The sequence below is a fragment of the Uranotaenia lowii genome, chromosome 3 (genome assembly GCF_029784155.1).
Source record: "Uranotaenia lowii strain MFRU-FL chromosome 3, ASM2978415v1, whole genome shotgun sequence".
Lineage (NCBI taxonomy): Eukaryota > Metazoa > Arthropoda > Insecta > Diptera > Culicidae > Uranotaenia > Uranotaenia lowii.
Genome location: NC_073693.1, coordinates 50295984 through 50313098, shown reverse-complemented (window position 1 = coordinate 50313098; position 17115 = coordinate 50295984). Strand labels below are relative to the sequence as shown.

The following is a 17115-nucleotide window of genomic DNA, read 5'->3' as shown; positions in this document are numbered from 1 at the left end:
ATCAAAACGTTGAGCTTATAGAAATTTCTGGACAAATCTGGATAATTTATGAAAAGTCTGGACCAGACAACATGAGGTCTGTATTTCTGGATGACATATAAAAATCTGGAAGATTCCAGAAAAATCTGGGAGGTTGGCAACGCTGGGGAAAACTTTGAAGCCAGGCGCAGCTTGGGGTGGTGTGAGTGTGTCTGCTGCTAAGGGTTGTGAAAAGTTCTGTCGATTGTTCCGAGTTTCCAAGCATGGCCGCCGGGCCCGGTTCAGTGTTCGGGTGATTTTGGTGAAAAATTCCGTAAAAACTTGGTGCAACCGGGTCGATTGGACCGGTTAATTGATTGATTGGATGCAGGAAGACCTCGTCTCTTGGAGTAAAGTGAAGGTTGTCGGAATGCGCCCAGAATCGTCCGATTGTGATTAATTCTGTCAGTGAGTACTTTCTAGTCCGAAGAGGGGTAGCAGCAGTGTTGTGTAATTTGTTGTACTTTCTTGAAGCCGTGCCGATTATGAGATGGGTCTTTTGGCACACCTGCTAGATCCGCACCTGTTGGATTGAGCCCGAACTTGGATGGAATACTCGGACAAAGGCCACACAGTTAATTAAAAAAAAACGCACAGTGCTTTAAATTTTAGGCTCTTGTTGCATCGAAGTAAAATTATACATCGTTATTAAGAAAAATCTATAACATCAAATCTTTATCGAACACTAATTGTGCAACATAAGCAATTCTCTAAAACAACGAAAGCAATACTCATCCTGTGAGGAACAAATTTCCCAACAAAGTTTGTGAATAAATTAAGCAACTATTTCCGGAATATGATTCCAGCTCTAGTCCACGTTAAGAGGCAAGAAACTAAGAGTATTTATTGTGTTTTCTACTGAGTAACTTTCGAGAACGATAACCGATAAAAATAAATCAATACCGGTGTGCAACCAAATCGAGTGAAAAGCAATTTAGTTATTCGAAGAAAAAAAACACAAAATCAAGAACCGAGAAACATCATCGAAAGAAGTTGAATCTACTCCCTCATAGAACAAACACCCAGCAGCGGCTGCCAAACGGAAGTAAGGAACTCGAACGACGTCGAAAACTACCCATAACAACAAGTGTTTTACGATTGTTTTCCCTAACGTCATAAATACACACATTGATTTCGAGAGCGCCAGAACCCAAATTGTGAACTCGCCCGCCACCCTCCGAGAATCGAAAAGAAAAAAAAACCCACAACCAAAGAACAAACAATCCTGGCGCTGCTATACTTATATTAATTTCGAGCAGCCTTACACACGCACACACAGATTCCCCCAAATAACCAACAAGCAAACCCAACGGATATACATCGGAGAATACAAACATTAAAGCAGCAGAAAATCAACAAGGAGCGAAGAAAAAAAAAGTTGTAAAACCCAAAAAGGGAAAACAACCGGCCAGCAACCTGTCAAAAGGAGTCGGAAAAGCGGAACGGTGGATCAGGCGGGCAGACAGGAAGGTCATCCGGTCTCGCTCTGGTGCACATGTGACTCACCAACACACACTCGGCCATTGCGCCCGATCAACGAAATCTACAACCCCCAAAAAGGGCGACCCCGAAACGCTCGCTCGCTCCAGAGGAACGAAAGAGAACGAGCCATTAAACATATTTCATAAATCCAACAAGTGTGTTGTTTTCCAACGACGAAAACGGGAAAACGCGTGCTAAACAGCACGACGATTCTTTCCTCCCTCTAAGGTCCACCCCGGCTCCAGTCGCGCGAACGGGGCATCTTTTATTCCTATCGATTTATTAGCCCTATCCTTCCAAGAATAACAATTCACTCGCACCCTTACCCCCCGAAAAGAAACCCGAGGGAGGAAAAGAAGGAAAATAAATAGCATTATTAGCTACAATAACAACAACGTCAGCCATCCAATCACCCAAGGAATCATGCCTCGTTGCTACATCGTCAAGAAGCATACCCTACCGCAGCACCATCATCCTCATCTTCATCAGCAGCAACAACAAACAACAGCGGTGCCCAATGGAGCGGCAGCAACGTTAATTCCCTACGGGCGTTTTACCCCCGCAACGGTGGGCACCCCAGCCGCCGTTACAATCATTGGTGGCGGGGGTGGTGGAAACGGAATTAGCCGTCCCGCTATCGGTACTATTGGGACCTCGGTGATCTGTGCAAATCCGGCATCGAATATCATTGGAATTGGAGGGAACGGTGGAGGCGCCACTACTCCTACCGTTGGTGGTAATGTGATTATACTAAATAGTGTCAGTGTGATTAGTAATGGTGCCGTCGGTGGCACCGGTCCTGGGGGAGTTCTTGGAGGAGTGATACAGCGGCTACCGGAGGATGCTACTGGCACAAGTACCGTTGGTACGTTGGGGGTTGCGACTGTTGCTGGACCAACCAGCCCAACGGAGGCTTGCGTTGCGCCGATCTACTACACCAGCCTGGCCGATAATCAAAATGGTAAGTTATGATTAAGATAAACAACATTCAGATTTATTTATACCAATCCTTATTAAAAAAAAGTTTTAAAAAACGAAAGCTTCCATCAAAACTGTTTTAAAAGGAACTTTACAGCTAATCGATAATTATGAAGGATGTGTCACATTAAATTGTATCATGGAAAAAACGAAGAAATTTAATTTTTAGGAATTATATCTTCAACTTTTGCTTATATCTGATAAGAGTGTAAAGATCACGTTGGCCATGCTTCACTGTAAATTTTTCGCAAATTTGGAAAAATGTCATGAAGTCACTCATTTCGAGAATCTGGAGTTGTCACATCGGGATATCGGTAAGATGCTGAGAATCGTCCAATCCACGGTCAACAGAGTACTAAAACGATACTTCGAGAACCTAACCATCAACCGGAAGATGAAGAACGGCAAAAACGGATGCTACGTCAGTGAAAAAGATTACAAGCGCGTAGTTGAGCAGTTTAGACGTGATCCGAGAAGTTCGGTTCGGGATGTCGCCAAAAAGCTGAATATGTCAGGTTAATTTGTCCAGCGGACCAAGTAGCGGGAGGGCCTGTGTACATACAAGTTTCAGAAGGCTCCTAGTCGCGACGAAAGGCAAAACATGGTGGGGAAGACGGAAGCTGTACACCGAAATGCTGACGAAGCCGCATTGCCTGGTAATGGACGACGAAACCTACGTCAAAGCGGACTTTCGTCAGCTGCCGGGCTTGTTGTTCTTTACCGCAGAGGACAAATTCAGCGTTCCGGAGGAGATTTGCAAGCAGAAACTATCCAAGTTTGCCAAAAAGTACATGGTGTGGCAAGTAATCTGCTCTTGCGGGAAGCGAAGCGTCCCCTTCGTGACGACCGGCACGGTAAACGGGCAGGTTTACCTTAAGGAGTGCCTACAGAAGCGCTTACTACCACTATTGAAGCAGCACGAGGGCTCGATCATCTTCTGGCTGGATCTCGCTTCGTGTCACTATTCAAAGGACGTGTTGCAAGGTACGAAGGTGATCCCGTTGGCTTCGTACCTTGCAACCCACCCGACAAGCCGGAGCTTCGCCCAGTAGAGAAATATTGGGCAATTATAAAGCAGGTCCTCCAGAAGAACCCAAAAGTTGGCGGACTTCAAGAGAAAAAGGATTTCTGTTAAAAAAAAAACTACAACCTGACGTTGTACAGAACCTTATTGACGGAGTAAAGAGGAAGGTGCGAGCATACGGGCTTGGGCTCGAAGTATGAATAAGAAGAAAATGTCCAAAGTTGTTTAATAGTTTTTATTATACTGTCTAAAATTTTCAAAAGGATCGGTCTACTGGGCGAATTTCTACAGCGTTTTTCCGTGATGTAATTTGATGTGACACATCCTTTATATAACGATAAAAGAGACATTTCCCATGTACGGAGACACGCTAGAGTAGGGATACCATACGTACTCTTTTAAGAGTAGCTACATGAACTCTTTTTCGATCGAAAAAACGGTGTACTCTTCTTTTTGTGAAATTTTACCAAATGTACTATTTCTTTGTTGAAAGACATTTGATCAGAAAAACCAACGTATTTCTTCCTTTTTATGAAGTTGTTGCACATCTTATGCAGAAACTACGAAAGGAATTCAGCTTGCAACAAATTACTTTAAAATTTAGTTTTAATAAACATGCATTTTAAATCGTCATAAACAGTGAGCGTGATAAGTGCTTTGAGTATGCAAACAATAATCAATATGCACACAATTTAGGTTAGTACATTAGTATTCAAAAGTAAATTTATTATTCTCATGTAAGTCACATTATCTTCAAGACTTTAACAGTATCTGATTAAATTAAAATATCTCGGTGCCACCTCAGATAGCACAAAATATGCACAGTACAGAAAAATCTATAATTTTTCAAAGTTTTGGGCAAATATTCATCACATAATCTGTGTCACAGAACACAGAATTTCCGAAGTATTTAAAGATTTCACAGAATTTTAAAATAACATATGTTTTTCCCAAATTGATTTTCTTACGTCAATATAAATTTTGGATTTTTAATATGAACATGATAAGATTAGTAAGGTTGATTGATTTTTCTGAAGTAAAATGTAAAAAAGACGCCATTTTACATTACTTTTTAATAAAATTGTTGAAAAACCATTACAGAATTTTTGAGTAAAATCACAGAAAGTCAACTTGTTTTCGTCAAAACACAGAAATTTTTTCGGCAACTCTGTCTCCGCGTTATCCGAGCCACCATTTTTATCCAAAATCCTTGGAAAAATGTGTTCTATCAACGCGGTATAGTTAAGCTATTAAATCAACATCTCTGGCTAGTTAAAAATCTAAACTAACTAGAAACGTCGATAAAATAGAAAAATAAGAACCGAGCTATGCGCCTGGATGATATGCAATATCAGAGCTTAAGGGTTAGTAAATGTTTTTCGTTTAATAGGAGGTTCCACTTACCCAGTGGTTTTTTTAGTTCATTTCCCGCTTTGCTACTAAATAAATCCGAGGCGCAACTGCCCAGCCAGAAAAAAAATCATTTCCGTTCATTATTCCGCCTCCAAATGAATAAATGGGTGATTTTTCGAAGAAAGAAAGATTGAGTTTGAGTTTCCGAACTTAGAGTATTTTCGGCCCATTTTGTGTTGAGATGACACTCTTTTGTTCGATTTCGAATTAATATACCTTTTTTAATCAATAACTTTTTTCTTCCAATAATCCCTACTGCAAATATCAACACTGCCTTGAGCTAAACTCGGACTAGTGTTTTCGTTTCATTTATTTGCGCCTTGGGTTAACCCTAACTGCAAATAATAGCACTGCCTTGGGCCCAACCCGTACTGTTGTTTTCATTTGTTTCTTTCATAACACTGCAACACATGTGAATTACCGCACATTGCATGCCACATTTTGAGCACCTTGTGCACAGATCTCTCACTGTTTATACCGAGCGCCTCTAACATCGCAACCTCTATCATATTGCAGCACCCCTCTCACTCTTTGCAGCTTCGGCAGCTGTCTTTCGTAGCTCTTGCTGCGCTTCTCACAGCGCCTCTCGAACTTCTCGCAGCGCCTCTCGAGTCTCTCCAACTACCGGCTTTAAACACTATCCCTTACCTACAGCAAATCAAGTCAAAACTCTTTTTTCTTCGAGGGGGTATTATCCCCTGCGTCCGTTTTTTATTAGTTGATCGCCCAGATGGTAAATCCTTTTCGCCAATTTATTTCTGAATCACCTCCAGCATTTATACCCTGCCTCTTATTACGATTCGAGACTAATGACCTCTCCTCTAACGACTTGAATCTTAACTCGTAACTCGAGGGTCGCCTGTCTACTACACCTATCGTGTGTTCCGCCTCTATTCTTTCCGTATGCCGAATCGAGAGAAGTTTATCCTAGACTCACGCTTGTCACAAAACTCACAACACGCGTCCGGGATTTTACGGCACTACTCGGATGACTCCCGGCGAAGATGTCATCCTACACCGACTCGGAAGACTCATCCGCTGTCAACATGAAGTCACTCTACTCGAGAGTATTCCGCGGCGTGAATGCTATTCTCCCTACGAGTTCGACTGCGAAGAAGGTATTGTCTGTCGCGTTCTACTCGGATACTCCACGGTAGTAGAGGTATCCTACACAGTGTCCGTGACGTACCTAGCACCTCGACAAACGTCGAATAAAGAGTCTTACCCAAGTAACACTGTTTGACGTATAAGACTCTTGAGGCCTCTTATAAAACTTAATCTTGATCTCGTAGTCGGTTATAAATCCTGAAATGTTGCTTGGGTTAGCTTTGTATACAGTTGCGTTCAAAAAAGAATGAAATCGCGTGAAGCTGCGCATCCACTCCCAACTTTGACAAGCTGCCATTTCTCTCTCGGTTTATATTTTTTCGTGAAAATTTCACACAATTTAGTTCAACATTTCAACTAACATTCCACAAAATTTGAAGTCTTTACAATGACGGGAAACAAAGATACACCTATTCCCGTAAAAAAAGGGAAATTTGGAACTGCTTCGCAAAATTTGCTGTATCTTTGACCATTTTCATTGAAAAATCTTGAAATTTGGTCCAAAGATGTAAAAATGTTTGATCTAATATCAGGCCAAGTTTCGTCAAAATCGATGAACGTGATCAAAAATGGTGTCGGATTGAAAATGAGGTTCATTATCGCCCAGCAGTTGATTTCATTCTATTTTGGACGGATGTTTGTATGGAAAACATCGTAATCTATGTATTCTTGGTTTTTCTTTCACAAAACCAACATTTATTACAAATTTTGTGGAATGTTAGTTGGATAGTTGAACTAGATTGTGTGAAATTTTCATGAAAAAATATAAACCGAGAGAGAAATGGCAGCTTGTCAAAGTTGGAAGTGGGTGCGCAGCTTCACGCGATTTCATTCTTTTTTGAACGCAACTGTATTAGAAGGTTGGACGCATTTGATTCGAAAGCCCCAAAAAGGCATTCTACTCCGACCGTGTTGTTGAGTCTTCCTCCTTCCTTTAGCTGGCAACTTTTGTGCTGGCAACCCTAAGCATTTTGCCCAGCGTTTGTGAATCGGGAGCAGCTTGTCCTAAGCTCACGCTTTCACAGTTCACGTACGGAACCTAGCAGAAATATGACCTTCGATTCCTATTGGTAAATCGTAACTGCATTGGATTCTTCCTTTAAAGAGGTTTATTTAGAGTTTAGAGGTTTAGAAAGGCCGCAAATGACTTTTTTGACATTCATGCTCGAAGCTGTCTTTCTCAACACATTTGAACGACCTGTGCCACTACTCTATGTGCCCGTAGCTCCTAACTAAGTGCAGGTGCTATCCATCACTTTCTCAATTAAAATTCGATCCACGGACACCTTTTAGCGCTTACGCCAAATGGTAACTGCATAAACGCTGTGTCTTTAAGCCTATTAAAGGCTTTATGAGCGGGGATTGACTGACACTATGCGCTTTGTTGAAATTCGTTTTCTTGCGATTAGGAGCCAAGTCTAAAATCCTGGTTATAAGAAGTCGGACCTCGAGTCTCCAGAAGTGCGTTCAACCCGAGCCTTTATGATCAGAAGTCGGATCTCGAGACACAAGCGGAGAGATCAGGTCTCGAGTCAACAAGAGCAGAAGTATGTGTGTCATCCTCGAGTCGTTAAGACGAGAGGTAAAATTTCGAATCATGAAGAGGTGAGATACGTGTACTTTAACCTTCAGTCTTTACAAGGAAGAGTCGGATATCGAGTCATTATAGGAAAGATCAGGCCTCGAGTCGCCAAGGCGGGAGGTTGAAGCCTCGAGTAATTATTAGGAGATGTCGGTTCTCGTGTCGTTAGATGATTATTCTGAAAGGTATTGAGAAAGGTATTGCTGAAAGCGAATTTGTCAATGAGAATGCCGTAGAGTACACTAGCCCAAGTATGAGCTCGGAGTATAGTATGACCCATACAAAATGTGAAAAACTCAAACAGTCTGTTTTGTACGTTTTTGATGATTTTGAGGCTTTGTTTTGTGTGTGTATAAGTTCTTACCTTCATCTATCATTTGATGTGAATAATTCAGTAGTACTTACTTACTTAACTTAATGTTCCAGCGCCAATTCTCAGGCGCATGGGGCCGTGGTAAAAGACCTCCATTATTGATGATCCAGTCAGGACTCTCGTCGACAGTTCGTATTTCGGCGGCTAGGCTTCGCCGTCAAGAGTTTCTGGATCTGCCTCTCCTTCGATGTCCTTCTAGATTTCATTCAAACGCCTCTCTGCAAATATCGATTTCATCTCTTCACAGCGTGTGCCCAATCCATCTAGCGCCCTTTGATGGTACCGACGATGCAGTTCCTAATTTGAGATCCAATTTCCAGGCCACCAAGCGCGGATGATATTCCGCAGGCAGCCGTATACAAATACTTGTAGTTTTCACGTCGTCACCGCATATGTGCACCTAGTTTCACACCCGTACAGTGATACGGATTTGACGTTTGAGTTAAAGATTCGAATCTTCGTTCGTAGAGAGATCTGACGTGAGCGCCAGATGTTCCGGAGACTCGCAAATGCAAATCGGGCTTTTCTGATCGGGGTTTCGTTGTCTTTCTTGGTACCACCATTGGGCGTTATCTGCCTACCAAGATACTGGAAGCACTCCACTTTCTTGACTTGTTGCCCAGCTACCTTGAAACTGACATTGACATTGACTTTGAGACCTGCTGCTTTGGGGCTTTCGGTGAGGTCGTCGAGTTTGGTCTGCATGTCTTGTTGTCTTTTGGCAAGCAAAACAATATCGTCTGCCAGGTCAAAGTCGTTTAGCTGCTCCATTGTCGAAGGATTCCACGGCAATCATCGGTTTGGTCTACAGTCAATCCACTGACCATAGTCATCCGATCCAGTCATGATCTCATTCACACATCCATCCACGTTGTCCACACATGATCGTCCGGATCGGAATCCAGCTTGTTGCCGTCGGAGGGTAGCGTCGATTTTCTCCTGGAACCTGTTCAGAATCACTTTGCAGAGTACTTTGAGGGTTGTATAGATCAACGATATCGCTCGCCAGTTACCACACACTGTCTGGTCTCCTTTCTTTGGGACCTTTGTGAGAATACCTTGCATCCAGTCGGCCGGGAATGTTGCAGTATCCCAAATGTCAGCGAAAAGACGGAGTAACATTTGTGCTGACAAGGCAGAGTCGGCTTTCAACATTTCAGCAGGGATGCAATTGATCCCAGGCGCTTTGTTCGATTTCATGGCTTTTATTGCCGCTTCTATTTCAGCCAGCGAGGGCGCTTCCGAGTTGACGCCATTAATGCGACTTACTGTACTGTACTATAAGGTTGGTCGATAACTGACCTGCTCGGTTTTTAGTGGCATTCTTTCATTAGTCCTTGCACCACTGAGCCGGCTCGAGAAATGTCATGAAGTAATCGGATATCTGAAAAAGGCATTCTTGATTCTACACAATTGTTCTTCGACTGTTCCGTCTGTCGGCAATTCCGAGGCACGGGATTCTAGCTGTTCAACATATGCCATTTCACCTCTGAATTCTCCAATCGGCAGACGTCGTATCGACACCCGACTTTCTCATCTCGCCGCTGGACACGCGCGACTCTCAGTAGTATCTCACCAAGGAAGAGGTGATGGTCAGATGCAATGTCTGCGCTTTGTTTGATGAGGACATTAAGAAGGCTCCTCCTTCATTTTCGGCTGATGCAGATGTGGTCAATTTGATTTTCTGATTGTTGTTGTTGCCACAAAATTCTACAAACAGCTCTCCGTTTTCGCTCATCTGTTCTAGGCCATGGCGCCCCATGCGCTCAAGGTCCTGATTATCGGAGCCAATCTTTGCGTTGAAGTCGGATTTGAATGTCGCCATTTGAAATTTTCTCTACCTTTTCAGTTGACTATAAAACTGATCTATCCCCTGCAAGTCGGCAACGGTAGTTGGTGCATAACACTGGACCATTGTAAGGTTTCTAACCCGTATTCTAAATCTGGCTACGATTATTCTTTCGTTTATCGGTTCCCATCTAATGAGGGCCGCGTAGGCCTGCGGACTTAACAGGAAACCAACTCCTCGTTCCCGAGTAGCATGTTCTCTTCTTATGCCAGAGTAAAGCAGGACTTGCCCGGACTGTGTCTTGTGTTCTCCAGTATTAGGCCAACGGACTTCGCTTAGTCCCAGAATTTCAAGCTTGAGGCGGCTAGCCTCTCTAGCAAGTTGTTCCAGTTTGCCTTGTTGGGCAAGGGTTAAAACGTTCCAAGTTCCAATCCGTGTCCGAATTTTCATGCTAAAAGTCGTCGCCAAAGTTCCAGGTCGGTAATTTCTTTCGGATTCCGTAACAATTTTATAAATCGAAAGCAGTAGGTTGTTAGCCTAAAGTCCCTATCCCGCGATGGGGCTGCCATCTTGGACTTAGCTGGCGGCATCCGCGTTTCATAAATTCAGCCGCTCGCTGCGAGACAGACGCTGTTTGAGCCACCTTCTCAGACTGCATGCGACCAAAGCATCCACCGGGGCTGGGTACCCGATCTCCGCTTAGGTTATTCACATCCCAGCCGGTACAAAATAAATGCAGGAAAATACAAATCAAAAACAACTGTAAAATATAGTTGAACGCTTTAAATCAATCATGGAAGTATAATTGATTCAACAATATTTTCAGTTAAATCAACCATAGCTGTATAGCTGAATCAACAGTATATTTAGTTGCATTCCCAACATCAATCAGTATATACAGTTGAATTTATTATATTTTTGGTTGAATCAATCATACAATTATAGTTCAAGCTATCATATTTATAGATAAGTTTATAAAAACAACCATACAAATTTAGTTGAATATTTAATAAATATATTATCAGGAGTAAAAGTTAAAACTGAAATCTGTATGGACATTTTGGAAAATCAGGTGCTTCCATGGATTCGGACAAACCCGAGAATGCTGTTTCTCAACAAGATCGAATCCCACACCATAACTCGAAACGGACCCTAAGGCCTGTGGGTTCTCTCATCCAAGTGTGGATTCTTTGAAGACTTCCCTCTCGGAGGTGTGGTGTTCAATGTCAAAGGCCTCTATTGCGAAAGTATGCTCCCGTTTCAGATCTCGCCTGAAGAAAGTTATTCAGAACGGAGATGGATACATCGAGTGACTGTTTCTTAATATGTTTATCTCATGCTTGAATGAATAAAATGGTTTTTAAATCATGTAAAAATCTAGGTACGCGTTTTTGAATCTTGAAGACAGTTTTTCGCATTTTTTATGGGTCATACTGTTAATATGGCAGCTTCCTTTAATCAATCAGTACAACAAGGATATTTTGGGACCAAAAATTATTGTTGCATCTACTGGTTTTTTAATCGTATATCATATTATAGATGATAATTGAATTTCAAACTTCAAATCGAGTATGTTTGTCAATTATCATAAAATACATGTTTAAATAGTTGAAAATAGGGCCATTAAAATATTTAAAAATCATTCGTTTAGTAGCACTCGTGCAACACAGTCGTGTTTTCAAGCGCTCCGTAAAAAAGTTGCAACGTTTGTTATCTTCGGTCATTATTTTCGGTTTTTGAGTTCCGTTGGGCCGATTGCCCGTGTGATTCCGGATAGTTTGTGCCGTATACGGGTAGTAAGAATTGTTTTAAAATCGCGCTTGCACTCTCGGTGAAGAAAAACGTGTTCAATCTGAGCTCATCGAAGGTCTATTGTTCTCGGTTGTCGATGACCTTGAGTCGATAATAAAGGAGGCCGCTGTATTCCAGAAGTTGAATCGCAGAGAAAGTTAAGTTCAACATTGAATAAAAGTTTTCGAATAAAGATTTATTGTCCTAAAGATGAGTCACGAAAGTGGGGGATCCCCACTTTCTGATTTCATAGATACCCAGAATAAAGCAATGGCTGAAAGTTCTCCTAACACTCGTGATAACATTGATCTAACCTCTACTCCACGATCACGTGTTAAGTTCAATAGTTGTATACCTTCATCATTATCTAATGTACTTCTGCCACGTGCTCTGCCACCGATCACCAATCCCATTCCTCCTCCTAATCAAGACGTTCAATATTCTCAAGCATTGCCTACGGAAAGTTTATCACTTGCAGCGTCTGCTGAGCAACCTGGTACCTCAGATGTTATTATGCAATCACATATTCAATCAGAAACTACAAAGCCTGAAATTAATGATCGTATAAAACAATATTCCGAAAATAGCCCTGGCCCTTATCAAGTTTATTTCAGACCAAAGGTTAAGCCGTTAAACATTATAACAATCTCGAAAGAGTTGCATAAAAAATATTCGTCCGTCGTGGAAATCAAGAAAACTGCGCACAATCGGCTCCGCGTTATTGTTGAAAAAAGAAAACATGCAAATGCGATAGTTTGTGATCCTCTCTTTACTCTTGAATACTCAGTATACGTGCCGAGTTTGATGGTTGAAATTGAAGGTGTTATCTCAGATAAATATATAAATATATCGGATGTTCTATACGGAGGTTGTGGCCGTTGGAGAAACGGTGCAATTTCTCCTGTTCGAATTTTAGATTGTCGTCGGTTGCACGATGTTTCTTACGTGGATAATAAAAAAGTTTACTCTGACTCAGCGCAAGTTAAAGTTATATTTGAAGGTACAGTGTTGCCAGATTATGTTGAAATAGAGAAGGTTTTGTTTCCTGTTAGAGCGTACATTCCAAAACTTATGTATTGCGAAAAGTGTAGGCAGCTCAATCATGCGGAGAAATATTGTTCTAATAAGACCAAATGTGGGAAATGTGGGAAAAATCACGTTACATCAGAGTGTTCAATTGTGGATGCTTTATGTTTTCATTGCAATGCATCACATCAGAATATTGTAGACTGTCCCATGTATCGCAAAGCAAAAGGTGAATGGAAAAAAACCATTAAAGAGTCAAATAAACTTACGTATGCTGAAATGTTGAAACGATCGACTGCATCTGAGGGTTTTGTTTCAAGTAATCGTTTTGATGTTCTTTCTGAAAATTCAGATTTAGAAAACAATTTGGATGCTCAAGTTGATGAGGGAAATAATTCCAGGAAACGAAAACAACTCTCACGCCCGAAGATTTTGAAAAAAGAACCAAAAAGAATCTCCCCAGTTGATCCAATTCCCAGTTGCTCTTACCCTATTTTGAAACCTCAAAAACCCCATCAGGATCCACCAGGGTTTATTAACTCAAATAGTAAACAAAGTTCAGATTCATCATCAGAAAATCCAAAAGTTGATAGTGTATCGAAAGAAAATGTCGAATTGTTTTCAATTGACGGTTTATTTAAAATGTTGTTTGATGCTTTAGATGCTCCTGAATCTCTTAGATCAATAGTTTTCTTATGTATGCCCCTCATTAAAAAAGTTCTCAAAGCATTTAGTGTTAAATGGCCCCTCTTGTCTACATTATTTGATCATGATGTCTAAAAACCTTGAATTATTACAATGGAATGCAAGAAGTATTGTACCCAAAAAGGAATCATTCATGATTCTGTTGAATGATTATGATATTGATATTTTCTGTGTTTGTGGTTAGTTTTCGGAGTGGGCCTGCAAATTCCTGGATACACGATTTTAAGAGAAGATCGTGATACGCCTTATGGAGGTGTTCTTTTAGGAATTAAAAGAGGTATAGAATTCGAAAAATTAAATATTCCGAAATTTGATAAAATAGAAGAAGTGTCAGTATCCTGCAAAATAGGTAATTTTCGTTTTTCAGTTTCTTCGTTATACATTCCACCAACTCCGTTTAATTTGAATAGGTTGCAAATAAAAACACTTGTGAATTCCATTCCTGAACCAAAGATGTTGTTGGGTGATTTTAATTCTCATGGTTGTGGTTGGGGAGAAAATTTCGATGATTCCAGAGCTTTAACACTGTATGAACTTTGTGATGAAGAAAATCTTAGCATACTAAATGATGGACGGGCCACAAGAATAGGAGCGCCTAGTTCAAGAGATTCAGCAATTGATTTAACACTTAGCTCAAATTCTTTAGCTCTTGTTAGTTCCTGGAATGTGTTAGATGATTTGAATGGTAGTGATCATCTTCCGATAGTTGTTGAGATGAATATTAAAAGTAATTGGGATGAAATTACTTTCATTTACGACTTAACGAAAAATATAGATTGGACAGTTTACCAAAATTCATTATCAGAAAAAGTCTATGAATATGAAATGTATCATCATTCGTCCAATTTATTAGAAGAATACAATTTTTTGAGTAAAGCAATTATGGATTGTGCCAAAGAAGCACAAAATAAGCCTTTTAAGTCAAGTTTAGGTTCTAGAAGAAAAGGCCAGCCGTGGTGGGATCAAGAATGCTCTCAAAAATACTTAGAAAAGAAAAATGCTTTTAGAAAATTTAGAAAATTAGGAAAAATAAATGATTTTAAAACTTATCAACAGTTAGAGTATGAATGTAGAAAACTTTTTCAAAGCAAGAAAAAGTATTACTGGAAAACCCGTATTGCTTCATTTACAAGAACAACAGCATTATCCACTTTGTGGAAAACTGCCAGAAATTTGAGAAATGTTGAAACTGTTTGTTCAGAAAAATATTCAGAAGATTGGGTTGAAGAATTTGCACAAAAAATTTGTCCTGATTTCGTCAATAAGTTTTTTGATGATTTTAGAACTTACAATTGTAATGAAGATTTGGCATCTTTGATAAGTATGACAGAATTTTCTACAGCTCTTCTATCAAGTTCAAACACTGCTGCAGGATTAGACGGAATAAAGTTCAAACTTTTACAGAACATGCCTGTATGTTCTAAACAAATGTTGTTAAATTTATATAATAAATTTATAAATGAAAATGTTGTGCCAGACGAATGGAGGGTTGTTAAAGTGGTTCCTATATTGAAACCAGGTAAAGATTCTTGCGACCATCGATCCTATCGTCCTATAAGTTTGTTGCCTTGCCCCAGAAAAACTTTAGAGAGAGTATTATTAAATAGATTGGAAAACTGGGCTGAAAAAAATAAATGTATGTCTATAACGCAATATGGATTTAGAAAAACAAAAAGTACTTCTGATTGTTTGGCTGAATTAACCGTGGATATAGAAATAGGCTTTGCAAAAAATGAATCAATACCTGCTGTTTTATTGGATATATCTGGAGCATATGATTCAGTTAATATTGAAATACTTTGCGAAAAGTTAACCAAACATGGAATTCCATCAAAAATAACTAGGTTTCTTTACAATTTGCTTCATAAAAAAGAGATGCGTTTTTATGTGAACAATAGGTTTAAATGTCAGAGAACTAGTTATATAGGACTTCCTCAAGGATCAACGTTGAGTCCATATCTTTATAATTTTTATGTTAAAGATATTGATTGTTGCATAGTTGATGGAGTATCCATTTTACAATTTGCTGATGATATTGTCGTTTATAAATCGGGAAAAAATATCACAGAATCACAAGAAAAACTACAATTAACCTTAAATAATTTGAGTCAATGGGCTATAAGCTTAGGGTTAGAATTTTCGACTGAAAAATCAGAAATGATTGTTTTCACCAAAAAAACCAAGCCTGTGATGATTACATTATCAATGAAAGGAAATCAACTTAAAAGGTCACTGTCGGTCAAATATCTAGGCGTTTGGTTTGATACTAAGCTTTTGTGGCGCACACATATTGAATTTTTAGTAAAAAAGTGTACCAAACGAATCAATTTTTTAAAAACTATAACAGGATCTTGGTGGGGTGCGCATCCACAGGATTTAATAATTTTGTACAGAACGACGATTCTTTCGGTTCTTCAATATGGGTGTTTTTGTTTTCATAATGTTGCAAACTGTCATTTCATTAAATTAGCGCGAATTCAATTTCGTTGCTTGAGAATAGCATTAGGAAGTTTTATTTCTACTCACACTATGTCAATGGAAGTAATTGCGGGGGTGATGCCTCTTGAGTTGAATTTCTTTGAATTGATACTTAGACAGCTATTCAGATTTCAGGCTAGACATAGTTCAATAATTGAAAAACTAGATAGCTTATTTGAATTAAAACCAAATCTTAGGTTTTTGAGTGTATATAGGAGCTTTTTATCCATTGAAACTTACGCTAATCCATCTGAGAGTATGTTTGACTTTAAGATTGATGAGATTCAGTATAGACCTATTGTAAATTTTCAATTTAAGAGAGAAGTTAACAAGATACCGATCAACTTTAGAAGACAGATGATAAATAGTGTTTTCAGAAATACTTTTCATGAATTTGATTCTAAAAACTTTATTTTTACAGATGGTTCATTAATCAATTCTGAAGCTGGTTTTGGTGTTTATCATTCAGGGTCAGCTTATTTTCACAAATTGATGAGTCCATGTTCAATTTTCGTGGCTGAATTAGTGGCAATTTTTTTCTCGTGCGAACTTATTAAAAGTTTACCAGTTGCAAGGTACTTCATATTTTCAGATAGTATGAGTTCTTTGAAAGCATTAACATCAAGTGAATTATCTTCAAATATAAACATATTTGTTTTGAAGATCAAACAGGTTTTGATGGATCTAGAAAAATTAGGATATACTGTAACATTGTATTGGATTCCTTCGCATAGCGGAATTGTTGGTAACGAAAAGGCAGACCAGCTTGCCAAACAGGGTGCTGCAAGTGATAATATCTATTTTAGAGGATACCAACCCCAAGAATTATATCCTAAAGCTTAGTTCTTTTAGAAATGGGACACTTTCATTTGCTAATAGCTCGTTAACTAGTTATTGGATTTTAAAAATTTTAACAACATTTTGTTGCCTGTAAAAAGTACTATTTGACCAATTTTTTCCAAAATTTAAAATTTATGCGTTTTTGAGATATGTACGATGCAAGAGAAAAAGAAAAAAATAATTTTGCACAGTTTCCTTTAAAATTCGTCATTATCAAATTGATAGCTGACAAAACCGTTGATTATTCAAAGAATTACTGAGTTTTTGTGGTGGATAAGTATGCAAACACTGTCAATAATGTCCACAAAGTTCAAATCAAGCAATGGAGTGAAGCAGATGATCGGCAACAACGGTTAAGGATCATCAAGGAATGCAAGTCTCATACCAGCATTTTTAATTTTCAATAAACGAAAAACCAAGGGTAGATCGCTGATATGTCCAAAACAATTTTCTCCGATAAGCTGAAAGTGTTGCCTAGTGATGACTCATTAAAATCCAACCTCAAACAA

General features: G+C 39.4%; 1 protein-coding gene across 1 annotated transcript in view; it reads left to right on the top strand.

Annotated features, from left to right (window-relative positions):
• Window positions 1-1923: 1923 nt before the first annotated feature.
• The window catches only part of LOC129752168 (mucin-2-like), a 107377-nt gene continuing 92185 nt past the window's right edge, over window positions 1924-17115 (top strand). Inside the window, exon 1 of the mRNA XM_055747959.1 lies at window positions 1924-2461. Within this exon, the coding sequence (XP_055603934.1) occupies window positions 1924-2461 (538 nt within the window). The remainder of the gene's footprint in view (window positions 2462-17115) is intronic.